This window comes from Hippoglossus hippoglossus, chromosome 6 (genome assembly GCF_009819705.1).
Source record: "Hippoglossus hippoglossus isolate fHipHip1 chromosome 6, fHipHip1.pri, whole genome shotgun sequence".
Taxonomy (NCBI): domain Eukaryota; kingdom Metazoa; phylum Chordata; class Actinopteri; order Pleuronectiformes; family Pleuronectidae; genus Hippoglossus; species Hippoglossus hippoglossus.
In genome coordinates, this window is record NC_047156.1 from 27055226 (window position 1) to 27082943 (window position 27718).

The window sequence follows — 27718 nt, forward strand, 5'->3', positions numbered from 1 at the left end:
TTACGTAAACTCTATCATTTCATTTTTTCCACATGAGTAGCTTTTCTCTGATAATTAGTGGTGTCCTCATTCCTCAGAAGCTGATATCATTTACACCTGGGTATTTGAAGAACAGCCGTTTCATACACTACTATATCTTGAATATTAAAAAAAAGAGTAAACCTGGTCATTTTTATATGACGAAGGAATTAAGGGAGGTGAAACTTTTCCACCCTTCTTTTGATCATGGATAAAGAAATGTGTCCACTTTTATCATGGAGACCATTCTTGACTAACTGTGTAGTTACATTCACATTATAGTCTGGATTTAATATGTTGTCATTACAAAACCAAAATAATGTCCATCCAGACATGCAGTTTAGCTGCAGTTAGCTTAGCTAGATCCCATGGAGCGTGGATTGTTGTTAGAGGGTCTCTGAGAAGGGCAAGGGTCTTCAGAGACCGACAAAATTATTTTGCCAACTCTGATGAGTTATGAAAGATATAGATTCTCATTGGAAGGAATGATAAACCTGTCAGCTGCTGGAGTCGAACATAAGCAACCCGACACATAGAAGCAATGCGCTCAAAGTACCACAGACTAAATGCATTACGTCATATCAGGGGCGATCCCTGGCATAGGCGACATAGGCGGTTGCCTAAGGCGCAAAATGCCGATAGGCCGCCACAAGTGGCTGATTTATGACAGGCTATTTGAGAGCATGTGAAATAAATAATGTATAGCATTTCCTCATGTTTTACATATCCATATGTCAAACCTTGTTCATATTGCATTAAAATGCAGACAACAAATGGATTCTGATGTGCATTTTCTACACATCCAATATTTCATTTTTAAAATAATTGTTTTGTTAACTTGTTTTATTAACTAATGAATGTAACCTCTGGAGTGAAGGAAGGAATGCTGTTGGGGTGCTTGCTGGTTTGCACGCCAAATCTCGCCTAGGGCTCCAACATTGCCAGGGTTGGCCCTGTGTCGTTTCTTTGCTTGTTACCTGTTCACATGTGCTACATAGAAGCTCAGCAAAAACAATGAACGAAAATGAGGACATGGAAATACACATTGCAGTAGTTATTTCGACTTTAAACCACTGATATATCATCTTAGGGGGACCAATACCTCAAATTAAATCCCAGAAAGGTGTAAAATATTGGTCCTTTAATATCTGACTTGTTTACAAACGTCATTGTACATGTATATGCTGATATCAATCTACAGTAGGAATTGAACAAAAATGCTGTAACTGTTGTATTCTAAAGATATGAACATCAGCTCACTTACCGCTTTGAGGTATCTTTTTATGTATATTAATTATATTAATATTAAAAATACTTTTTACAGTATTGACTCCCAGTTCAGCTTGAACCCACCAGGGTTACAGCTGAAGGAATAAGGCTAAAACTGTCATACACAATGAGAATACATGTTAGTTACACTCTAATGTGATGGATATGTGAAATTATAGTCAGATCTTCTCTTGCCCAAATGAGACGACAGTTTTACTTTAAAAATATTGACTTACACAATCACACAATCAGTGATTTTTTTTTTTCAGCTGCCCCCCTGCATATAGCAGCTGTAACTGTCTTTATTTTAGTCTGGATAATATGTTTGTACTATATAATAATATTATAATTATAATATTATAATTTGCTCCTTGTTATGAAATATGTGGCTCTGCTGCCAGTAAACTGGTCCATGTCGGTGACCCCTTTTATGTGCGCGGGGTAATATCTTGATTAGGAAAACCTGGGTTGACTTACCAATGATTTACCAACTTTGTAACCAAAGATGTGTCACTGCTTAGCCTGATTGGATTTGTTAGGTTAAGTTCAGCCAGATAAATTATATCCTGGGTAGGTTGAACTCACTTTGTGTTTGTTTTTCTTCTTTGTCCTCATATGGAAAGGAGAGGCGTTTTGTCAATGTCCCAGTTGGCAGGTGTAAATTTGAGGGCCCGTCTTGGGCCATGGATCCTCAGAGTGGGAGTCAAGGCTGTCAATGGGCCCTCTCAAGGACAGGGGGAACATTTTGCTGGCCAGTTCAGCCCTTCTGTAGCCAAACTTTTAGCAAGCAAGTGTTTGAGTATTGTCTTGTCTTGTTTGGCTCTCCCTCAGTAGGCAAAGTATTTACAGTATATGTATATACAGTTTTGTCACTTTTTGTTGAATGAATTATGTGTGACAAAGTAACCCCTGGGCCAGACTAGCTGCCTGACTCAAACATTTTACAGTACAGTTTTGACAAGAACACAGCCAAGATAATTCATATCAGGATGACATTTTACTAACTGTTGTATATTGTGGCCTTTGCCTCAGCTTGTGTTTGTTGTTTTGTTTCAAAAAGAAAATTGTAACATCAACCTGCCAAGAACTGCAGATGAAAATTTGTCTAAGAGACCAACTCTGGTACATTTATATGAACCATTGTGCTCATATTAATTAATGTACGCTGTCCCTTTGAATACATAAAAGTAAAGGTAAAACAGCCAAGATGAGACATATCAGGATGAAACAGCCAAGAGAGGGAGGCTCAACCACTGAGAAGAGGAGCAGGACATATGTTCATGACAAGGAGTAACAACATAGATAGATAGATGTACTTTACTGATCCCAATTTGGGAAATTATTGAACATGGAAGAAAGAGAAGAATCAGTCAACATATCTGACGTCGACAAAGTCAACAATGATGCAGAAAAACTAAACATTCCCCATCCATGGCCTTATTTAAACGAAGAATAATTCATTTTACACATGTCATCTTGGACAGTGTTTAATGCTCAAAAAATATTTTCTTGCTTTAACAGCTTTTTTCTGTTTTTAGTATATTTTTAAGTAAAAGTGGTTTAAGTTACATAGTCTTTTAGTATTGTGACATGAGTCGTATTTTGCTTTGCTCAAGGACAGCCCTCAGAGGGGAACCTTTTACTTTTACACTTCTACTTCTACTACATTTCAGAGCCTGTACTTTTATACATTTACTTGAGCAAAGAGGTTGAATCAGTACTAATACTTTTACTTGAATCGTTTTCAACACGAATTTCTGTACTTCTTCTTGAGTGAAGAATGTGAGTGCTTTTGCCACCTCTGCTCACACGGAAGAAAGAATCTGAATTCTTAAACCATGTACTTTCAGAATATAAGCAGATGGCTGTTCATTTATTGAACGGGTTCCTGAGCAGCTTGATGACGCTTTTCATACACACTCATAACTGAAGCCTCTAATATTCAGCACAGTAACATTTTATACGGTCTATCGTTGTAACAATATAACCAAGTAGCCACCCAATGTAACTCACTACTGACGCTGTGTGGCCGTGGGCCGTCCTTACAGCTGCCAGCACTTAGTAAACAACACGACGTCACTTCCGCTCTGAGGTTGACAGCACAACAACAGAAGAAGCATCGTCCAAGGCGCACAGCGGAGACACGTCTGTGAACAGCAGCAGCCACGGGGACGGGATGAAGGTAAGAGAGAGCGCCTGGTTTGATGTGAGCCACAGCTGGAGCTACAGGCCACAGCTGGAGCTACAGGCCACAGCTGGAGCTACAGGCCACAGCTGGAGCTGGAGAGCCACCGATGCTCAGCAACGTAACAGTGCGTCAGGTCAACGCAGCAGCTGTCACAGTGTGTTCTGCACACAACGCACCTCCGTGTCTTTGTCAACTGCTTATTTATGTATTCATTATTGTTTATAGTCTCTCTCTCTCTCTCTCTCTCTCTCTCTCTCTCTCTCTCTCTCTCTCTCTCTCTGTGTGTGTGTGTGTGTGTGTGTGTGTGTGTGTGTGTGTGTGTGTGTGTGTGTGTGTGTGTGTGTGTGTGTGTGTGTGTGTGTGTGTGTGTGTGTTACGCATTCAAATTCATGCAGAACAAACTGCCAGGCTCCAGACTCCCTGCTCATATCTCTGGTTATGTGACAAACAGATGTGTGTGATATTGTGATGCAGTATGGCTGCGCCGTATAGAATCATAAAACAGGTTAACTGAAAGCATACGGTTCATTAGACAAATAGTCTAATAATAAAATGAATCTCCACTTTCTAAAAATATATCAATAATTAAACATCAATCAATCAAATTTTATTTGTATAGCCCATATTCACAAATCACAATTTGTCTCATAGTGCTTTAACAAGGTGTGACATCCTCTGCCCTTAACCCTCAACAAGAGTAAGGAAAAACTACTAAAAAACCCTTTTAACAGGGTAAAAAGAAGGTAGAAACCTCAGAGAGAGCCACATGTGAGGGATCTCTCTCCCAGGACGGACAGAAGTGCAATAGATGCCACGTGTAAAGGAGAACATCAGAGAGATAAGGGTATTTGCAGCATTGATTAGAATAAACACATTGTAGCATAATGGAAGGTCAATTAATTTATGGATTATTGTCAGTAATGTTCGAGTATCTGAGGAGAAATATTGTATATCAAGCAGTCTTGTTGTAATCATAGTCCATGGTCAGCAGCCACCACGATACAGGATCGGCCATTACTATCACAATGTCTGTATATACACAGTATATACCAGTGTTAAACATAAGCGTTCACACAAGGGTCTATATAAGGTACACAGGCAGAGAAAGTCCACAGAAACTGGAGGCTCTCACTTGGATTTGCTTTTACACATACACCTCCTCCAGGGAAACTTTGGAGAATCTCAGGAGTTTAGTGTATGTCTGAAAGCAGCTATAGATATGCAACATAGAATCGTCTTGGCAATGCTATGGTCCATTTAGGTTGAAATCTGTGTGGATGTTGAAGGCAACGCTCTGTGATTCAAAATAGATAACGGATAATTCCCCCCAAATGCATTAAAACAAAAGGTACAAGTCTGTTTAAAAAAATAAAAGGAGTACAAAGTACAGATATTTGTGGTAAAATTTAGGAATGTAAGTAGAGTAAAGTACAGATAACAGAAAAATGTACTTAAGTACAGTGAATTATTTATACTGCAGTATATTACTTCCCTCCTCTGGTCTACAGATGGTATTTTCTTATCATACACTTAAGGGTTGATGTTTTATTTGTTTTAACATTGGTTTTATTTATTTTTAATATTGGTTTTAGGATTTATTTATAATCTATTCTATTCCAGATATTATTCATGTGTGTCATACTCTATGATGTACGTTGAGTGAGGGTATTTGTTCCCGTGTTTGGATGAGCTTGTCAGGACAATACTTTATGGCCATATCTGCTTTGGTGTTCTGCTCATTTCTGTAGAGCTATTTGCTCTGTAATATCAACAGTTCATGCTGTCTTTCAGGTGCTGACTTCACAGCAGGAGGTAGATGAGGAGAGCTGCTCGCCTTCTGTTGAATCCAACAACCATCACAGCTGGGAGGACAGAGAGCAGGAGGAAGTTCTCCCCAATCTCAAAGAGGAACATACACATGGTGAGGAACCACATCATGTGTCCAGTCACACTCACAGGTTTCAGTCCGGTCAGGGAACAGAGTCGCACTGGCTCCAAATTACAGTTGTCCCATAGTATAGCTGATCTCAGGTTGAGTTGTGTTTCAAAATGTCTAATACCAATGAATCCAATTGAGTCAATATCAGCTCTTAACACACGATGCGTTGTTTTCATCATCATCACTGGCTGATGAACATGCTTTCTGGGGAAGATGAAAATGTGAACTGCTAAGTACAGGACGAATGATCTTTATTGCTGCTCTTTTTGTTAAGTGAATCAGCAACATGCTGCTGACAGTGTTGCTGCTCTCTCTCAGTCCAGGTTCACTGCTTTCTGGATGAGGTCTAACATATGTTGTGTCTCTGAGGTCTGATTGACCTCAGGTTCCTTTTAGGATTGGGTCAATCTTTTATGAAAATCTATTTATGTGCAAACGAGAAATTCCATGCTAGGCCAGTTCGCCAAACATGCAGGCTTGACACAAGATATTAACTGCAAGTTTACTTTGCCTTTGTGAGCAGATCAGGGGTCATGATAATTCTCTTCAAATGACTTGATGTTGCTCTGTAATTTTGCTGTTTCAATGGTGGTTTAACTGGATTGAAAAGGTCCAGTAATGCCAGTTGCAGTGCTATGTCAGGGTTCTTCCTGGACGAAAATTAGGGTGGGGTTGTGCTGAGCCGTCAAACAACAATTATCAAACAAACTAGTACAGACACTTCATGGTGTATTCTTTAAAACACAACAAACATCATTAAAGTTTTTCTAATGAAGTGGAAACCATTAACAGTGATCACGTTTGTCTGGGCCAAAATTATATACAATATGAAAAATATGAATAAGCAGTTGATTACTATAACCGAAAAGGTTTTTAGAGATAAGGGCGATATCACATTGCGCACTCGTGTAAACACACACAAACACACTCACTTCTCTCTCTCTATCTCTGTCTTTCTCTCTCTCTCTATCTCCGACACACAGACATACACACACGTCGACACCGACTCAGCTGATGTCTCTGACCTGCTACAGTTTAAATGTTGAATGGTTTGAAATGATGCCACAATATCAACACTGATCACCACATCATGATTGATACTTTTATTAAATTAGTAAAATCTTTCTTCTTAGCTGCGCTCATTCATTCCTAATTCAGCTCGTCCTGACTCTGCTCGCTCTCTTTCTGTCTTTTCTCATGCTGACACACACACACACACACACACACACACACACACACACACACACACACACACACACACACACACACACACACACACACACACACACACAAAGTGTTATCTGTGTAAACTCAGAGTAGGTAAAAACCACAGAATTTGTAAATTTAGACAATGAATGAGGAGATGCTCAGGCGCTCAGTTTGGCTCGATTGGGTTGGCAGTATTTGCATTTGTTAGCAACAATTCTGCCCCAAGCTTTTTGATTCATATGAATGGTTGATAACTATATCTGTGGTCCCTATATCTGATTTCCACTGTAATGTTTTCAGTGAACATTTTTTTGCCGGGAGGCTGAGGCTGCTGCCTGGCAATTCTCTATGTAGGAACAACCCTGTATGTCTTATGTAGTGACAGCTAGATACAATGATCTTTATCTGATCTGCTAGAAGTACACCAGTTTTATAAGACATCCTCTGTCCGTCTCGCTCATCTCTGTCTTTGTCTTCATCTATCTCAGACCCAGATAAGGACCACCCCAGGCCAGAGGCAGGAGTCATTTGGAGAGTGGGCGGCGGATTGTTCAGCATGACTCGAAACGTTGTTGGTGCAACCCTGGGGGGTGTTGCATGGGTAGGAACTAAAAGTTTTGAGATCACCAAGACAGCTGTGACCAGTGTGCCAGCAGCCAGTGTAGGACTGGTCAAAGGAAGTGTCTCTGTGGTTATAGGAGGTGTTGGAGCAGTGGGATCTGCGGTTGCAAGTAAAGTCACACCAAGGAAGAAGGACAAAGCTGACTGATGTGTGATGGGTTGTGTGTGTGTGTGTGTGTGTGTGTGTGTGTGTGTGTGTGTGTGTATAATGCAAACAAAATACCTCGGAAGCTTTGAATGGATCTTCATGTCATCATTCATTTTCTCATTTCATTTATTTATTCATGAGGACAACACACATTAATCCATATTAGTGTAAACACAGTATACAGTATTTGCCAGTTTTCAAATTTTGACAAATTTTCAAATGTGGTTTTGACTGCAGATGTTCGGATAACCAGTACCTTCTTTGTCCAGATGTTGCCACGAGTGCTACTTTGGTGATGAATCCAAATAACAAAGACAACAACAACAAAAAACGCCATAAATGACAGAAATAGCACAAAGTGAGATTTGACAAGATACAACTCATCCACAACTGTACAAAACCACAAAACATGAATACAGTGATACAACTTCAACAAATACCAACACAAACGACAGACAACCCTGGCAACAGGCAGAAGACAAGTTAGCTATAGGTAGGATGACAAGAGCAGTTACAAATAATCAAATTACGTATTTAAGCTGTGCATTCATACATGCTGCTACAAAGATACAAATCAAGTGAAACAAGTATTCAATACTGGAGAGTAGGGAAAGGTATAACTTCATGTAAATGTGCCATAGTGCATGACATCGACACATGTTTAAAAGCTCAAGATTAAGTGAGAGGCCTCACACAGCCGTAACATTTTCCCTCAACTCGATAGGATCCAAGTACAGTGTTGCACGTATGTTGCTAAGGAGTTTGAGTACAGCTCAGTTTTACTTTGCTTTTACTTGCTGTTACATGGTCTGAACACATTTACCTATACTGTGCACAACCAAGAGCACAAACATGTAAAAAAAAAAAAAAGGGGGGGGGGGGAGTGTTACCATCATCCATTAATCAGACATAATGACCCTGTTCAGGACTGGTATTAACATCACTACCCTAACCCTAACCCTCTGACAATCAAAGTGGACAGCTGTGAGTACAAGTGTCAAAACACCCAACACTCACTGAGGACGCATTTTAAATTGATCACTCAGACCTCATTCGAAGGTGGCCACATTGTTTGAGCAGTATGTACGCAAATGTGTGGAGGCCAAATTGAAAGACTGCCTGCTCAGCGGGCGTCATTTGACCCACTAAAGTTTCACAATGCATGACTCATTTCATTGCTCACTGATTTTCTCAGCGCCTCCTTGCTCGTCACTTTTCTCCATCTCTCTCTCCCACAAATATAAGGACACTGACAACCGATCTTCCTGTCATCGTCAGACTGGCTGATTACAACACAACTAGGTATTCGCAAATTAAGCATTTAGTGTTTACTTGCATATAGAGCGGTGAAGTGAGATCTGATCACAGGAGACACATTCAAGATGTGAACTGAACGGAAATATAGAGCTGTCCACTTGTGATTGAAACCACCAGAAACCGATGTTAATATCAGGTGTGAACAGGGCCCCTGAGAATTAGAGACAGGTATAACTTCGGAGATTTATTTAATGATTTACAAAGAAAATCAACTTGAGTCTAAATCCTAACAAATGGACCAATTCCTTAAATGTTTCACTTCTATTTTGAGTTTGTATCTGTGTTTAAATAAATTATATATTTTTTAATTTTCAATTTTCTTTGTTGAATCTGATGAATCCTGTTTATGTTCCCTTTAGAAATGTATTTTGACTTGCCAGCATCCAGTTAGCATATGTCTTTTGAAAATACATGGTTCATCAGGGACAGTTTGATGGGTAAATAATACTGGAGCAACAAGAGTGGCACTCAGTAGAGTCCATATCGCAGTCTCACAATGTTACAGAAAGTGAAGAAAGAAATCTGCCTCTTAGTCTGTGTTTGCAACAAAATGTAATAGATTTTTTTCTTGGCCAATGTCCCATCCTTCTACCAAGTTTCATGGAAATCGGTTATGTAGTTTTGTTATAATCCTGCTAACAAACAGGCAAACAAACAAAACATCCAGTCTGCTTTAAAGAAGTAGCTCTACTCTGAGGGCGTACCATAACATCTTGTCCTGTCAACACAATTCTGGCTGAAGCTCTTATATTTAGCACCTTTAAAGATAGATTGAAGAATAACGTTATCTGCTGGAAACTCTTGAGTTGTGTCATTACATCAACAAACTGAAAAAAAGAACAGCAACACTTTTTAAAATGAGGTTTGAAAGTATCCAACAGCAGACACTTAGTTATAAAAAAATACCATGAAGTAAAGTTAGACTCGATATCAGAAGTACATTTTAAGTCATAGACATAAACATTTTTTTTAAATTAAATTTGTATATCTGGATCCACACCAAAATGTACTGGGTTCTTCCTTGGTTCATGCCCCACCCCTCCACAAACAAATGCTGAGGAAAATTGAAACTACCTGGTGGTGGTAAAAAGATAAAGCATCATTTGGGCTAAATATAAAATCAAATGTATGTTGCACAATGTAGCAATGTTGTTGTGTTTTTGATAAGTGCACGCACGCACGCACACACACACACACACACACACACACACTTATTTAATAAAAAATACCCCCACCAATGTTAAAACTAAAACTCTGCTCTTGAGTGTCAGGGTAATTTACTGTTTGGCTTCCACCCTTTGTTTTCACTGTTTGCAGTGTAACATGCAGCCAGCAGTTTCTCACTTGGAGGACTATCAGTGACAAATACAGACAAAGCAGATAATGGAAGAGGTTTGTGTCACTTTCCATTGCAGAACATTACATGTACATGGACCTTATTTTCAGGAGCCATTGTCTGCTGATGAACATTTTCTTACCTCAACTGTAAGTTTTTGTTTTTCAAAGTGACTTTATGTTCATATTTAGTATTGACAGTATTTATTTCCTCGAACATGATGTGTATTTTTACAGCATATTTCTTCAACATTGTCTTTGTTGCCATCCTATGGGTTGACTGTAGCCAATTTCACAACATTTATGTTTCCTTATTCTTACAGGGAGATTACAAATGTTTCAATCACATTTGGTAAATTGCCTTTGCAGTTAATTAGTGAAAAGTATCTACAGAAAGAGAACACAGAAATATCAGCTTGCAAATGTAATGAAACTGGCTTCAGGTGAATTGTATGCTACAGTTTACTACTGAATCTGAAAAAAACATGCTACTGCTGAATATGTTTGGTTTTACTGTGTTCATTCACAGGTTAACCAGTTTGTTGCTCTCCACATTATAAATGTAATTTTGTAATGCAAACAACAATAATAATTAATAATATTTGCCCGAAAAAAACAGCAATATCACATCTCAAAGTGTAAATGCAATATGTACATTTGAAATGTAAATTTGTGTGGACTTTGTGGACCTGAGCAATAACACTTCATTTATGTGTCCGTGGTTTTCTGGAGCTTTGATTAGTTAGTTTCAGTTATGAGTCAGTGCTCATTTCATAAAGCCCCAATTCATTAATTCCATTTGTTTGTGTAACTGAAAATCTTAAAACGAATACATAGCGGCTCCACTGAACATGCAAAACAGAAACTTGTCAGTACAACGATTCTTCATGTAGGGGGAAAGCATTTCAGTTGTAAATGAATAATTAATATTTGTTTAGGTTTGAAATTATGTCTTTCCTGGACATTACTATTTCCCTATATTTACTTTCTAGAATACAGAAAACAAACTGAAGCACTGCTTCCAGCACTGAGAGACAAGTGAATGTTGAACTACTATTGGTCAGTTGGCTTGAAGCAACACTTCGGTGTGTTGATGTGGCTCTGTATCTTCTGGGTGTTTGTTTACACTAGAGCCTCAACAGTTTAATGAGCTCACAGAATATCACAGCTGTATTTTTGCTATTTTGTTTTGTCTGTCTGCCACCTATAGGTCAAACAATCTGAAACATATGTCCCATTTAGTCAACAGAGGAGTTATGAAGAAGACATACCACATCTGCAGAATTAAGTATGAAGAACGAACTGTTGGCATTTGTTTGAATTTTGTAATTGCACTGTTACTGTGAAGCTACATTTTTATAAGTGAGTGAAAATCCTTTTACATTTGCTGCATGCCTAACAACAGTGTTTTACACAATCGTCTGTTCTCTCTTTTACTTTTAGCCTGACTCCTCCCTTCCTCTTTCTGATGGTTTGTAACCCTGAGACTTTTCAGACCAAGCAATTTTATGTATTATAGAATTATTTTTGCAGATGTGATAAGACTGTATTCTGTCAAATAAAAACAGCAGTGTTTTCTTTCAAGTAACGTCAAGTCCATTTTATTTATATTGCATAGCCCAATGCCAGAAATCACAAAGTTGTATCAAGGGGATTTTTAGTCTGTACAGCTCTTAGGAAAACTAAAAAGACATTTTATGAAAAATAGTGTATGAAATTCTAAGTAGTCTTGACCTGAGAAAAAACAGTGCAGCATTTATTTTACAATCTGGATGCTGTTGTAGAGTCTGACAGCCCCTCCTGTACAGGACGTCTGTGTTAGTGGACCAGCCCAGTCTGTTGTTATACACCCAGGTATCTGGAATCCCCAACGATCTCAATGCCCATGCCCTGGGTTTTCACTTGTGAAGGTAAATACGATTTACATAATCAAAAGGTAGACAACTTTCCACAACATTCTAGAGTAATATCACTTGAAACTTGACATACTGACAGTGGGGGTCACCATGAAGAAGAGTGAGGTGAAATATCTGTTAACTTTCAAGAATTTTTTTAAATAAGATTTAATATGAGCAAGTTAATAAATGCCATATTGAAAAAGTTGTCAAATTTGCCTTTCATTTTCATAAAAATCATTAACATAATATTCCATTTCATTATACTTGTTATCGTCTTGTGTGGAAATCAAATAAAACTTCCATATTAAGTGTCATTAAACTTTGAACCTTTGTTTTCGCACCAATGACATTTACCGTAACACCACAATTCGACGCCCATCCATTTTTTAGTAGTACAGCTGGTGGAACTGGGTTTTCACAAACGACGGACCACAACCGCAGTCCTTTTGGAATCACTTCGACACGCTCGTAACTTCATGTTGCACTCTCCTTAAAGGGAAGGATAAGGAAAGTTTAAATCAATGTCTGGTTGGTTATAATCTTCGCCGCAAACACACCCAGTACATCTCAATCTCTTCCTGTCTCAGATGTGCCAGGGGCATCCCAAAATACCAGATGCGCACAGTCATGTTCATGGCTCACGAAAAACAGGTCCATGTGTTTGAGTAATTGTAGACGTGTCCACCACAGTGTGTCCTCAGAGTCAGTGCAGACAGTGTGTGACAAACTAAAGCACATTATAGAGGCTACGTACATCATGTGATTCAGTGGAACGTTTCATCTCTCATCCAAGAGGCTTCTTCATCTCAGTTCCACACGTGTTTTTAGTAAAGAACTGATTCACATCTCGTGGCCAGAGTTATTTAACTCGTTCCCACACATTATTTTATCGTTGTCACATAATATATTATCAGTGGCTCCGTAACTTACACATTCACACAATCAGAGATGTTTTACCAGCTGTTCTTCCTGCATTTAGCAGCTGTAACTGTTTCTTTTAGTCTGGATAATGTGTTTGTACTTGTAATTTTTGTAAAATAACAGTTATCCTTGTTGTGAAATGTGCTGCTCTGCTGTCAGTCAAACTTGTCCATGTCTGTGATTGGTCATTTGCAGTAAACACGCCTCTTTTATGTGCACGCGTTCAGATCCTGATGAGGAAAACCTTGGTTGACTTATGGAGTTAATAAGCAGCTTCATGTGACCACTTAGCCTGACTGCAATTGTTAATTGTTAAGTTCAGCTGGATCTCGGAAAGAAGGTATGTTAACTTGCTTTATAGTACAGGCCCCAGCCTTGGTTAGGTCTAGCAGATGAGTTAATACACACGAAAAACTCTCATGACAAAAATAGATGTTTTTTAAATTTCTTCATGTGATAAAAGAAAATTTACATAAAGCAGTCGTCCTTCACGGTGGGGCCTTGGGCTGTATGCCCTTCAGGTCAGGGTGAAGTAAACGCAGATTTTGTTACCTATCATTACTACAAACGATGATGGTGACTGTCAAGACAAGCTAGTGTGTCAAGTTTACACAGGCCCAGTAACAGTGATGCTTGATCATCATTATGGCTGGAAACATGAAGCTTTTGGATGCGTTGCAAAGACAAATTGCAATCCAATCACTTGGATAAAGACTGAAAACACCGTTTGGTGGAGTTCATTGACACTACCCACAAACAAGTCCTGCTTGAGTCTTGCTATTGTCAAGGCCTTACAAGCAAGACTGTGAAAGGTGCCCAACAAGCAGCTCTCACAATACCACATTCTGACAGAGACAATGTTACACAAGTTCTGTGGTGAGTGAGCTAATAGTTCTCTCACTTATAAGGATAATTTATAAAGGAGCTTTGTTTGTTGTTGTGGAGCTGCTGGAACCAGACTGATAACTGAGGTGGTACAATAGAGTGAAAATAATTGAAGGACATTACATAACATTTTGGGTTTTTCTCTCTGGCCTGTCATGAAACAACTGATTAACAAGTAAAGACCAACTAGATATTTCTATGTGTGTGATTACTCCTGAGTTTGACAGAAGAGACAATTTATTGGAATTAAAATATTTACTTAAGCTGTTCAATGTGAAACCAGCTGATGGTAAATGGACTCCTGAGCACAGTCGCCCCCTGATGTGCTTTGATGCAACCTGATGATCTACAACATGAAATTATTGAACTGCAAAACAGTCGAGTACCTACCTCCCTCTGGTCCAGTCCTGTAAACTAAACGTCCCATTCTGAGGAAATTCGATTCTCTGTTTGGGACAAACTGCTGCTGCAAATGGTTCTTTTATCTGATATTGTGTAATAAAGTGAGTATGAAAGTGATATGTATAAACATTGCTTGTAATAACAATATCTTTTATCTTTCTATCTTTTAATGAGAAAATAATGGATAAACCATCATATCATGAAAATTATATTTAATTAGCTTTTCTCTCCTTACTATAACAACAAACTGAGAAAATGGTGTACAGTCATGGTGGCACCAACACACTGTCATACATGTCTGTCAATGGTAAAGCATGATCAATCTAGAACCCACACTTAAAGGGATAGTTCACTTAAAAATGAAAATTCCCTCATTATCTACTCACCACTATGTAGAAAAAACCTAACATGCCTCCATACTGCTCATGTGGTGTCATCCAATCCCCGACATTCATCTTCGACTCGAAACGGCGTCATTTACACCATGTTTTAGGCCTAAATTTCCTCTGATATCTTCCTACAAGGTGCGTTCACAGACCCTCGGACACACCATTGTTTGGCTATGGCCGCTAGCTTAGCCACTTCCAGTGGGCTTAAAACACGGTGTAAATGACCTCGTTTCGAGTCGAATATGAATGTCGGGGCTTGCAGACACTTGGGTGATACCACAGGAGCAGTATGGAGGCATGTTAGGTTTTTTCTGTGGTTCTATTACGTCTGAAGAAGGACTCGCCATTGACTTATAATGTATTGTATTCTGTTGCAACAAAGTTTATCCCTGAAACTCCAGAAGTGTTTTGTGGACTCAAACACTTCACCCACCCCTCCATCCGCATAGGGCGGGGGGGGGTGTAGATAATGAGTGAATTTAAACTTTTCGGTGAACTATCCCTTTCAGGAGCCAATTATTAGAAAATTATTTATTTTTAGCAACACATCTCTTCCATAACCTTCACTGAAACTTTCTGGGACTTGTGCCACAGTCGCCCTGACAGGGCAGCCTTTGCTGACTTCACTCATCGTTGATAGGCAGGTTTGTGGTTTTTCCCTCCCTCTTCTTCAGATCACTGTCACCACTGCTGACCTGGAGCAAGCCTGGCAATTTTAGAGAATGTCCGATCCGGTGGTCTTGCCAAGTTGATTTGGCCCTTAACAAGGTTGCTCAGGTCAGCTGCACATTTCTTCCACATCCAACATGTTGACTACGACAACCAATTGTTCACTTACTCTCGAATATTTTCTTTACCCTGATGTCTGCCATTGTTCCAAGATAATCAACTTTACTTGCTTCCTCTATCTGTGGTCCTAATGTTTTGGCTCATCAGTTATTCTAAATACAGAATTTTAAACATGATTAGCTGTAACATTTGATTTACCATGAAATGGCTTGAATATGTCAAATGGTTCTTTAAGGGGAAAATGGCACAAACTGAGGTAGTTGATTGCTCAGAGGGGAAAATAAATAAATAAATAAATAGTAAAGGTTGACAGAGCAGCCCAGATCTCCAAGTAACACTGATAACACTGGAAAAGACGCATCTTATTCTCATCCTCCACCAGACATAGTGAGGATATTCAGATCAGCAAAACAGTTTGGACCACGTCATCACAGCTCCATTGACTTCAGTTCTGTCTTGTTTTCATGGTTTCTTGAACACTCATTGGATGTAGTGTATGCCTGTCTTCAGCTGTTTAGAAAAATGGGAGGAACATCCTGTCCTCCACCAACGAGTGAGAGAAGTTCCTCAGTTCTTTTGGGTGGAAGACTTTCTTGTATCCAAGGATGTCCAGAAGTGGTTGACACACCGTCTGGGTGTAAACTACCATTTCGAAGGATAGCTTCACCCTCCAGTTCTCTGCATTAGCAGCAGAGTCCCGAACTGTGGTGAACTTATGCCGGGACGACAGATCACTGCTACCCCGAGTATTGTTGATGATCCAATCCTCCACACTCTGGTCCAGAACCATACCAAGGAAACTGTAGAGCTCTCTGGTCTTCTGTACAGGAAACCTGGCAATATCTTCATACCTGACCCAGGGGGAGGTAGAGAGGAAGGATCATTGAGTTGTTTATCAATACCTATGACCATTATATAAATAAGACTCACAGGGTTTAGACAACTGAAAATGCATGCTGAAGGCAGCTAAAATATTGTTGAGGTTAACAAGAAAACAACTTAAAGGGATAGTTCACCCAGAAATTTAAATTCACTCATTATCTATTCACCACTATACCGATGGAGGGGTGGGTGAAGTGTTTGAGTCCACAAAACACTTTTGGAGTTTCAGGGGTAAACAGTGTTGCTGATTAGTGACCTATCTTCAGACGTAATAAAACAACATAAAAACCATAACATGCCTCCATACTGCTCGTGTGGTGTCATCAAAGTGTCCGGAAGCCCCGACATTCATTTCCACTGTAGCTTAAGCCTTAAAATCCAACAGAAGGGGCTAAGCTAGCAGACATTAGCATTTCCGATGGTGCCTGAAAGCACTTCGTTGGAAGATATCCGCAGACTTTTAGGCTAAAAACTTGGTGTAAATGACCTCGTTTTGAGTCGAATTTGAATGTCGGGGCTTGTGGACACTTGGATGACACCACAGGACACCACCTCTGGAGGCATGTTAAGGTTTTTCTGTTGTTTAATTACGTCTGTAGAAGGACTCACCATTGACTTTAATTTTATTGGATTCTGCTCTAACCAAGTTTACCCCTGAGACTCCAGAAGTGTTTTGTGGACTCAAACACTTCACCCACCCCTCCATCGGCATAGGGGTGAGTAGATAATGAGTGAATTTTCATTTTTGGATGAACTATCCCTTTAACATTCACACACGACTCACAGCAGTGTCCAACGTTTCATAGTTGTTCAAAAAAATCTCCCTACAGTCACATTTGCCGCATACAGAGAAAAACATTTTTTACAAAATATTTAATCAAGTACATTTTCAGTATCATTTTGAGTGAAAATAAATAACTTTACAACCTTTAAAAAAGTAATTATCTATATATATTGTAGTTACAGAATATTGCAAATGTCAAATTGCACTCCCAAGCCCCAATGATGATTTCCCCAGGTTATTTAGGTCTTTCATATCGTTATTGTGAGTTGAACTAAAGTTGGAGTTCTTCATATTTTGGAGTCATTAACTATGATGAACTATGAGCAAGTATTACTGCCATGTTAGGACATATTTGTGGAAATGGTGTCAGCTGGAGCTCAGAAGGTATCGGGTCATGGGCGCAACATGGTTTATATTCAGTGTGTTTTCATTTGATTGAAATCTATTATATAATAGTTCAAGGTGATGATTTGAACTTATTTGCAAAATAACAATTCAGAAATAAAATGTGAAAATTGGGCAGATCTCTCCTCATCCTAATTAGGTCATTGAATGGTGTAATGATGGAGAGATGACTGCTTGGTGAGATTGTTGTTGTGTTGGAATCACAGGAGGAGAGAAACTGTTTGGTTAAACAGAAAGTATGTATTTTGTCTTTAATGACCAATATCTTTGGTATTTCTTGGTTCATATAACCCTGAATTAGTACGTTTTTTTAATTTAAACATGTGAGTCCCCTCCAGCTGATGTGTGAGAAATGACAAAACCTCCAGAGGGTCGGACTCATTCTTCCTGCTTATCACAATGATATCCAACATACTCAGTATCAGCAGAATGGTGCCATGTCTCTGACCAAAAATGAAATTGAATTCAATCAGAATGAGTTAATGAGCCATAGTGATTGATTAATCTGTTCTCTGCATTCAAACATAACCTTAATGTTAAAAAAATTTAAGGATTTTTATTGATAAGTTAGTATATCGTCATAACATGAATAACTTGTTATAACAATCTAATTTTATAATAGAAGTTATAACTTGGTACTGATCCGGTTTTCTTTTTCTGGAGTGGCAACTTATAGTTTTCATATGTTTAAAAGAACTCACTGCTTTTAGCCACGACTGCTTTTCGCTGCTTATACTTCCTTATCGGGTAAATTGGGTTCAAGCTAAGAAAGTCAACAGCACATCAGCAATAAATTAAGTAGGTTAAGTCCAATTATTCTCATCCTGCTATTAATGACTGGGTTGATATCATTGCATTCATAGACATAAGCATCTGTTAGCATTATATACCACCCTGCATGAGCATTGTATCTGACACCATTATTGCCTTTATATGGATCCAGTTTTTGCCTGTGTGTTGCTTTGAAGCTGAGAATTAAGATCTATTGAAATAGTTCATTCTCTGTCATAAATAATCTTCTGATTGACTTAATGAAATTATCTATATTTGCTCCAATCTAGCTGGGGCCCCATTTAAGAAGTACGTATTAAATTCTGTCATGACGCTACAACCACAAGCATAAAAACAAAATTTTAGAGTTAATCCAAATATCTAATGCATCAATTTTGAAGATCATTCTGTCATATTTTTTCCGAGATGGCTAAGAAAATAAAAACAAAGCAAAAGATCTGTTTAAGAATTTTGCTTCAGTGCCTTCTGCTTTAGAGGTTATTCCTGTCCTTCTCACCTGAGCAGCATGTACCTCCCTCTGAGCCAGGCGGGTTTTGCCAGGCCCATGGACACAGACCTGAGAAAGTCTTCACACACTGTGTTAATCTGTCCCAGGTCCAGATTGTGGGGTCGGCGTCCAGTCGCTCTCCACAGACGCCACAGCCGGTAAGTATCTCGAAACGTCTCGACACGAGATGCCAGGATACCTCGCGGATCTCGCACAAGCTGGACCACCTGATGAGGATGATATAACAGCATGTGATTAGAGGTTTGAGTGTGTTACTAATAGTGACAGCAGTGGCAGAGGAAATAGCAGCAGTAGTGCTACAGTGACAAAAGTAATAAGAAGGTTTCAATTGAGGGACATTCCAGTTGAGAAAACAGAACCAATTTGGGGTTCAGTATCTTGCAACTTCGGCCTGGGGAAGACTGGGATTGAACCACCGACCTTCTGGTTAGAAGAGGACTGCTTTACCCCCCCAGCCACAGCTGCTCTATTAGATTTTACTTTTTGAGCTGAAACCAGTTGTTTTAAGCTTCCTCTGAATGTTGGCTCCATCTAAATAAAGGACATGGGGGATTCAAAAAGAGACTTTTAGTCCTGTTATTCCAAAAGTAAAGTGTTAAATTGTATGTAATATTTGCCATTTCCAATTCCATTGTTTTAGAAAATCTATATCAATCAAGGAATCTTTAATATGCCTGCTGTTACATTAACTTTCTTCTCCCATTTGTGCTAAGGCATCTTGATGTTCTTTTGCTTGCATGTTCTTGACTCATTTGTTAGCTTATTTCTTAACTTTTGCCATTACATGAGAATATTTCATATTATGCAGACTCAGATGTTACAATAAGCTTTTACTTGTGCAGAACATTTGACAAAGAATCATAAAGATGGAAGGAGACAAGAGCTGCTGTTACAAACATCTGTAAAGACAAGGACACAATTTGAGCATGGTAACGAGTAACAATCTGAATGTGAAATGACCCCATTGCACAGCCTGACATTAAACTTGTTGAGTACACCTTGCTCATTTCATCATGTCTCAAAACCCTGTTTGTATCATTATTGCAACAAAAAAAATACAAAACGTGATTAAACAAAGGTGAACCAAACCTGCTGTCATACCAGATAAATGGCTCACATTGTGTCTTCGACAAAGAGTTACAACAAATGCAAGACATTTTCATATCTTACGCTCATACCATCCTGTGCTTTTGTGACCTGCCCCCCCTTGTTTTGACCTGCTACCAGTTGGTGGCCTGCCTTCCTGCCTTTACCTGCTTCAGTTTGTTGGCCTTCATTTATTGATATAAGCTGTCTCCTTAATATACAAGCCCTTCTTTGATGCTCAGTTAGCCAGGCAAATGCAGTCGCACTCATTACATAATTCTGTCTGTCACATCAGAGTGAGAGTAGCAAAGGCTACTGGCCCAACACTACCTCTGCTCTGCGAGCCTGTGTTGGGCATATTTCACGTCCATGTGTCTATGTACATGTGCCCGGAGTATCTCTAAGGGGCTGCAGTTGTTTTTACCACATTTTCAATCCATACCAATTCAGAGTTGCATTGATTGGTTATCTAACCTTCCATCATCTAGTCCACTATGTTTTGAACTAGTGAAGAGTTGTTAAATGCAACCTCCAGACTCAATAGTACCAGGCGGACCAGTCAATACATTCACAGAGAAATAATATGCTGACATCTCATTTCAGGTTCTGCGTACTGAGTCCAGCTTCACTGAACTTTGAATAAACAGGTCAACAGCTCCTTGTGCAGCAGCGGGGGTGCAGCTTCAGGGTTCTCATTACTTGCTCATATTAAACATTATCAAGAAACAATCCTTGAGAAGTGACACAAATATTTCACCTCACTCCTGTTCCTGGTGATCAGTATGTCAAGGTTTAGAAGATTTTACAGTATAATGGTCAATCAACAGAGATGATTGAATGGAAAGTTGGCTACTTGATTATGATTATATAAATCCTATTTCCCAATATTTTTCAGGGACATCCTCTAATGCCATTAAAAAAGGCCCCAAAAATTATATTCAAAATGAGCAAGTTATGAATGCCATAATGAAAAAGTAGTCAACTTTGCCTTTAATTTTCATAAAAATGATATAAGGAATATTCCATTTCATTATAGTTGTTATGTCTTGTGTGGAAATCAAATAAAATGTCCATAATAAGTGTCATTAAACTGTCAACGTTTGTCTTTGGCCTTTTTTTTTGCTCCAAGGACCTTTACCGTAAGACCACAATTAGACGCGCACCAATTTTCAAAGTGCGGCTGGCATGACCAGATTTTCACAATTGATGAGGCAATAAATTAAGTAATTAATTAAATTACACAAATTAATTGAACTGAATGAAGTATGATGAATAATAGATCAAATTAATGATAAAAAATCACGACTGCGTGTGAAACTATTTCAGGCAAAATTTAGAATTAAAAAATGAATGATTTTTTATTACCACTGTGTGAATAATTAGTCGATCTTTATAATGAAGAAAAACTTAAATTTAAGCAACAAAATACAAGGCTGTCATTGAGAAACTACCTGTTTCCCCAGACTAATTTTACTTCACAATGACAGGTATCCCACCTCAGATTGTCCCCCAGTAAATATCAGGACAATCTGATCTAAGATTTCAAAGTAAAAGCCCTTGGAAATATCATATTTTTACTGTTTTGGTTGTGGCAACAGAGAATGAGATTCTTACGGCACTTGGCAAAGATGACTTCATTGAAAAGATGGCAATGGGCAGTGAGTTACTGCACCACCTACTTGTTTGTTAGTCTGATAAACGTTACATCTATAAATAGGGTTAGCCTATAAAATTAGAGGTCTAGTGCTTTGCGTGAAATAGGTGGCCTGGAGATAAGTCAAATTCCAGACCTGAATTATTGTCCCAGTCAGCCCCTGACCACAGGCAAAGCAAACAGACGATTCCACACAAGCAGTCTTAGAATGAGCACTGCACTAGTTAATAATTATAAAGAGATGAAAAAAAATATTACTAAACAAATTGGAGAATCTCAAAAAAGTAGTGCTGACCAGGGCCGTAATGATTATCAAACCAAAACCAAAACTGCAGTCCAGACGTCTGCTTTTTTTACGCACCCATGACACCCACTCTCGAAAACAAAAACCTAGGTCCGAACCTGTAACTACTACTTTCTATAAAGTCTTACTCAAGTCTAAGTCTCAAGAATACAGCTGTAATGTGAATGGACAAATACTGTAATATTGACATACATTTTTTATTACAAAGTTATTACTATTTCTCTACCTTCAGGTTGAGTCTCGGGTCTTCAATTAGTGCTCTAAGGTCACTGATTTGGGGAATGCGCACTGTCTTGATGGCTATGTGGCGCTTCCCTCTGCAGGCATCAGCAGCCAGTGACACGTTAAGCGGCCCACATCTCTTCCCACACTCCCCCTCATCAGTCAGAACCAGGCTCTGCTCATCCGGGCCCAGAGGAACCTCACATACAGGAGGGGAGCACAGAGACCGGCCTAAAGAAAGGACGCAAACAATACAACCAACTCTAACAACAAATGTTTAAAATAAATAAAACCCCAGCAACATCAATCAAATATTACTGTAGCTCAAATATGTGAATAGAAGCAGGACAAGGTGACAAAGTGCAAAGACAAATACTCTATTTAAACCTGCAATAAAATATGTTTTGGATTATGGATTATAATCAGAAAGAGCTTGACCAAATGAAAGCACAGGTATAGATGCACCATGAGGAGGGATAGTGAAACACAATAAAACAGTGTCAAAGATGGCTACCATCTTCTTCTATCCTTTTTGTTTCTTTTTTCATAAACCTGCAACAACAATGAGGAAGATGTTAACTTTTGCTAGACAGAGCAATCAGATCTAAATTAGATCTCAATGTGGACACTGGAGACACATTAATACCAATTTTAAATGTAATCAGGATAAAAGAACATCTAAATACAATCTAGTTATGAGGCATATATTAATGCCCGGTGTGAATGGAGATGTAAAGATGCATGTCCCTTACTAGCTCCTCTTCGGAACAGCTTGTCAGTGGAGTGGTTGGCAGGATGAGGTCGGATGTAATTCTCCAAACTGTTGAGATGACAGTGGTACAGAGACCTCAACAGGTCTCTGGCTGCACCCATCATTACCCTCCTCTCAGCCAGGTTCCGACTCTGCACCAGCCGAGGAAGCAGTGCCGACTGGACATGGAACAGGGGTTCAAACAGGTAGAAGACCTGGGATGTATATAAAAAAAAATCAAAGATAATAATATATAATAGTCTGTGGAAGTGAAGAATAGAATTTTCTAGGTGCAATCAATAAGATTTTAGTGCCTCCTCGGACACAATTATATTCCATTGGGTATCGCTTTCCCATGTCTCACTGATCAATGCCAGTAACCCACTGCTTCAGTGGTTGCTGAGCCAAATAAATAGGCAGTGCAGTGTTTGTTTCAGAGAGTGATGAGATGGTGAACATTTCAATCCCTTGACTCCAAAGGGAGAAAGACACAACAACCATATCAATAAAGAATGCCTGTTTAAAATGGGAATGGACATTGTTTTATGTTTAGGGTTCATGGTGGAACCACTTTTTTTATGAGGGGGGATGGGACGACCCTATCAAAGCAGGCCTCTTGCTGCGTAAGCCTGATGGGAGGAGTTTGGTCATCAGGGAAATGGTCTGGCTGTCCTATATAAGCTAGCGGCATTCAGCCAGTCCCCCTCTCCCCCATGGCTTCTAATGCATTTGGTTTTGTTGTGCACATTATTTATGTGTAGAATGCTACGTGTTTTTTATCTTTCATATTTACTTAGTATTTGTTCTGTGTCTGCACCACGGAGATGCACTAAACTGTGTTGCATAGCAGTACAATGACATACAAAGGCAGTCTTTTCTATTCTATTCAGTTCAAATATGGAATATTTCAGTTTATTTACTCGTTATAAATACATTGATTACTTAAACCAGAATTCATTAGCAAGTAATAGAAAAAACATGTTCAAGTTAAGCATCTTTGAATGAGTGTATGATTTAGAGCTGCACGATATCAGGAAAACATGCGATATGAAATAACGTTGTTTAATATCGCAATGACGATATGACTTGCGATACATAAACATAAACAGTCCCTGGCTACAGACACAGAGACCAAGGACAGCTCCACAGCCGGGAGAAGGCGCACAGCCCGGCCGCAGTGCCACCAAGTCGGGGGCAGACACCAGGGAGCCATACACAGCTCCACTGATTCCACTTACAGTGTTAATTTGGGTATTATCAGACACGTTTGGACGGTGAAAAGTATTTTTTTTACAGTTTTTAGGTTCTCTGTCAGTCCTTTACTGATCCTCTGTGTTCTATCATTCATGCTGTGCGCTGCGCCGACTGCGTCAAAACCAAACCCAGTACGACACCATCTCCTCCAGCTCCATACATTTACTAAGTTTGTAAAGTCTGCTGTTTTTAATCAGAGTTAGTTTACACGTGGGTCCGATCTGTGTCTGTGTGTGTGTGTGTGTGTGTGTGTGTGTGTGTGTGTGTGTGTGTGTGTGTGTGTGTGTGTGTGTGTGCGAGAGGAAAAGAGCAAGCAAGCGGCTGATGAATGCGCTGCTCTGAAGAAAGTTTATCCTATTAATAAAAGTATTGACCATTATGTGATGATTAGTGTTAATATTGTGGAGACAAACAAATCAACTTTTGAACTGTAGCGAGTCAGAGACGTCAGCTGAGATGGAGAGAAAGAGAGAGAGAGAGAGAGACACACACACACACACAGCAGCGGAATGGGTGTCTGGGTGCTGTTACTTTTCCGTCAGGTTCCGGGATAAATAGTCATCCACATGTCTCCATCTGATTGGCAAAATATATTGACATGCAGAGCGTGAATGCGTGGCGCATGAAAAAACATTTATGCAGTTTTTGCCGTCTTTTGCAATAGGCCTATTGCGCACGTTGATATCGCAATGATTGGATTTTCGATATATCGTGCAGCCCTAGTATGATTGTATTCTTTTATTGTTGATGATAATAAATGTATATTACATTCTGACCTCTGGATGCTGGTTGAACAGCTGACCCACAAAGGAGGATCCGCTCCGTGTTGTCGCCAGGATGAGGATGTGGGTTCTCTTGTTGGCATCATACGTGGGGGGAGAGGAGGTAGGGGAAGATGGGGTGTTGGAGAGGACCTCATCACACTCTGGGTCCGAGCCCTCCAGTGTCAGATCTTTGAGGCTGCAGTTGACAGCTTGGCCAGTGGATGCCAGACCCACAGAGCACAGTAGGCTTAAGGGCTTGGTGGAGAAAGTGCGGATGGCCGTGTACTGGATAGCTATGGAGGCTAATGCTAGCAGGACCATGGATTTCCACGAACACTGCATGATGGCTAAACCGATGGATCAGTGAGCCACAGCGCTCTCTGTCAGACACAGACAGACATGAGGAGGAAAGTAAATACTATTAAGACTGCTGTTATTGTTTTATTCTTAGAAAACAAAAATAACTCTAGCACTAACCCTCACCCAAACCACACTCTAACCCCAAACCTCATTCTAACCCTTACCCTAACCCAAACCTCGTTCTAACCCTAAACCTCACCAAAACCTCATTCTAACCCAAAACATATTTCCAAACCTCACCCAAACCTCATTCTAACACTAACCCCCACCCGAACCTCATTATAACACTAGCCCGCATCCAAACCTCATTATAACACCAACCCTAACCCAAACCTCATTCCAACCCTCACCCTCACCAAAGCCCCATTCTAACCCTAAACCTCTCTGTAACCCTCACCCAAACCTCATTCTAACACTAACCCTCACCCAAACCTCATTATAACCCTCACACAAACCTCATTCTAACACTAACACTCACCCAAACCTCATTATAACCCTCACCCAAACCTCATTCTAACCCTCGCCCAACCCTCATTATAACACCAACCCTCACCCAAACCTCATTATAACACTAACCCTCACCCAAACCTCATTATAACACTAACCCGCATCCAAACCTCATTATAACACTAACCCTCACTCAAACCTAAATCTAACACTAACCCTCACCCAAACCTCATTCTAACACTAACCCTCACCCAAACCTCATTCTAACACTAACCCGCATCCAAACCTCATTATAACACTAACCCTCACCCAAACCTAAATCTAACACTAACCCTCACCCAAACCTCATTCTAACACTAACCCTCACCCAAACCTAAATCTAACACTCACCCTCACCCAAACCTAATTCTAACAGTAACCCTCACCCAAACCTAATTTTAACAGTAACCCTCACCCAAACCTCATTCTAACAGTAAACCTCACCCAATCCTCATTCTAACAGTAAACCTCACCCAAACCTCATTCTAACAGTAAACCTCACCCAAACCTCATTCTAACAGTAAACCTCACCCAAACCTCATTCTAACCCTCACCCAAACCTTATTCTAACCCTCACCCAAACCTTATTCCAACCCTCACCCAAACCTTAATCTAACCCTCACCCAAACCTTAATCTAACCCTCACCCAAACCTTATTCTAACCCTCACCCAAACCTTAATCTAACCCTCACCCAAACCTTAATCTAACCCTCACCCAAACCTTATTCTAACCCTCACCCAAACCTTAATCTAACCCTCACCCAAACCTCATTCCAACCCTCGCCAAAACCTAATTCTAATACGAACCCAAACCTCATTCTAAACCTTGCCAAAAACCTAATTCTAACACTAACCCAATAATTATTAACCCACAAACAAGCAAAATGTTTCTCACTTCATAAAAACGATGCTTCTCACACACACACACACACACACTCCAAAACCTCCACCACCAAATATATATCCATCCATCCATCCATCAGGGAGGGCTACATATTAGCACAACATCGCAGGAGCTAACCACTGTGCCCCTGCATCACACCGCTGATCTCTCCTCACTCGGTGAATAGGAGAGCACGCTGCCTCTCCTCTAGCCTGTTGTGGAGCCGTCATTCTCCCCAGTCCCCACACACCGCAGACAGAGGCCACTGGCCTTACCTCACTTTCCTCTCCTCCGTGTTCTGGCCGTCAGCGGGAGGCGGCGGGCTGGATGCGGAGACATGATGCTGATGCTGCTGCTGCTGCTGCTGCTGTGAGCCTCCGCCGCTGGTGCAGGCAGCAGCCTGCGTCTTTCTGCGAGCCGCACACGGAGGGTGAGGACATGACGCTGCGGACAGGAGACAATAACACAAACGAAACCCAACGCTCAAGATCTACCAGTCACGTCAACAGGACTCTGGTACCACAAGCTAGTAGATGCTATTCAGGTCCCTATGACTCTATCCATCACTGCTGTGCTGCCCCCCCTTCTGACCTCCCCCACACGCACGCGCACATACGCAGGCACACACCTATCCATCTATCTATCTATCTATCTATCTATCTATCTATCTATCTATCTATCTATCAATCAATCAGTCAAATTTTATTTGTATAGCCCATATTCACAAATCACAATTTGTCTCATAGGGATTTAACAAGGTGTGACATCCTCTGCCCTTAACCCGAAAAAGGAAAAACTACAAAAAAAAAACTTTTAACAGGGTAAAAAGAACGTAGAAACCTCAGAGAGCCACATGTGAGGGATCCCTCTCCCAGGACGGACAGAAGTGCAATAGATGCCATGTGTAATGGAGAACATCAGAGAGATAAGGGTATTTGCAGCATTGATTAGAATAAACACTTTGTAGCATAACTGAAGGTCAATGAATTGATGGATTATTGTCAGTAATGGTCGAGTATCTGAGGAGAAATATTATATATCAAGCAGTCTTGTTTATAATCATAGTCTATGGTCAGCAGCCACCAAGATCATGATCCACCATCAAGATCGGATGCCACTATAGTCCACAGTCATTGTCCACTGCCGGCATCAGGATCCACCATCAGCTGCCACCTCAATCGTGGTCCACCACCATTATCAGATGCCAACACGATACAGGATCCACCATTACGATCACGACCTCTGATATTCGCGA

At 40.0% G+C, this 27718-nt stretch overlaps 2 protein-coding genes across 6 annotated transcripts; one reads left to right on the forward strand and one right to left on the reverse strand.

The window, feature by feature from the left end:
* The first annotated feature begins 3323 nt into the window (after window positions 1-3323).
* zgc:101566 (uncharacterized protein LOC449823 homolog) lies at window positions 3324-7592 on the forward strand. Of its 4 annotated transcripts, XM_034588443.1 has the most exons (5): window positions 3365-3497; window positions 3536-3599; window positions 5267-5396; window positions 7112-7224; window positions 7322-7592. In XM_034588443.1, exons 2-5 carry the CDS (start codon window positions 3582-3584, stop codon window positions 7397-7399), a joined length of 339 nt encoding a protein of 112 aa, XP_034444334.1. In that variant the 5' UTR covers window positions 3365-3497; window positions 3536-3581; the 3' UTR covers window positions 7400-7592. The 4 variants fall into 4 exon arrangements, with proteins under 4 accessions (XP_034444333.1, XP_034444334.1, XP_034444331.1 ...); XM_034588440.1 differs by having other exon boundaries at window positions 3383-3497; window positions 3536-3593; window positions 7112-7592; XM_034588442.1 differs by lacking the exon at window positions 3536-3599 and having other exon boundaries at window positions 3324-3469; window positions 7112-7592.
* A 7942-nt stretch (window positions 7593-15534) lies between these two features.
* Window positions 15535-27064, reverse strand: LOC117763374 (carbohydrate sulfotransferase 1-like). Of its 2 annotated transcripts, XM_034588439.1 has the most exons (8): window positions 26325-26505; window positions 25915-25972; window positions 25235-25340; window positions 24747-25198; window positions 22718-22931; window positions 21970-22196; window positions 18688-18905; window positions 15535-16179 (listed from the first exon to the last, which is right to left on the reverse strand). In XM_034588439.1, exons 4-8 carry the CDS (start codon window positions 25074-25076, stop codon window positions 15843-15845), a joined length of 1326 nt encoding a protein of 441 aa, XP_034444330.1. In that variant the 5' UTR covers window positions 25077-25198; window positions 25235-25340; window positions 25915-25972; window positions 26325-26505; the 3' UTR covers window positions 15535-15842. The 2 variants fall into 2 exon arrangements, with proteins under 2 accessions (XP_034444330.1, XP_034444329.1); XM_034588438.1 differs by lacking the exons at window positions 25235-25340; window positions 25915-25972; window positions 26325-26505 and adding an exon at window positions 26739-27064 and having other exon boundaries at window positions 24747-25114.
* Between the last annotated feature and the right edge of the window lie 654 nt (window positions 27065-27718).

What these genes read in the sequence shown, in the direction of transcription:
- zgc:101566 (XM_034588440.1), top strand. An exon ending in CAAAGAGGAACATACACATG is followed by an intron (nt 5,397 to 7,111) that starts GTGAGGAACCAC and finishes CATCTATCTCAG; the next exon opens with ACCCAGATAAGGACCACCCC.
- LOC117763374 (XM_034588438.1), bottom strand. Translation starts at nt 25,076, where the DNA reads ATGCAGTGTTCGTGGAAATCCATGGTCCTGCTAGCATTAGCCTCCATA. An exon ending in TGTTCAACCAGCATCCAGAG is followed by an intron (nt 22,932 to 24,746) that starts GTCAGAATGTAA and finishes TATACATCCCAG; the next exon opens with GTCTTCTACCTGTTTGAACC. An exon ending in GCTGTTCCGAAGAGGAGCTA is followed by an intron (nt 22,197 to 22,717) that starts GTAAGGGACATG and finishes TCCTTTCTTTAG; the next exon opens with GCCGGTCTCTGTGCTCCCCT.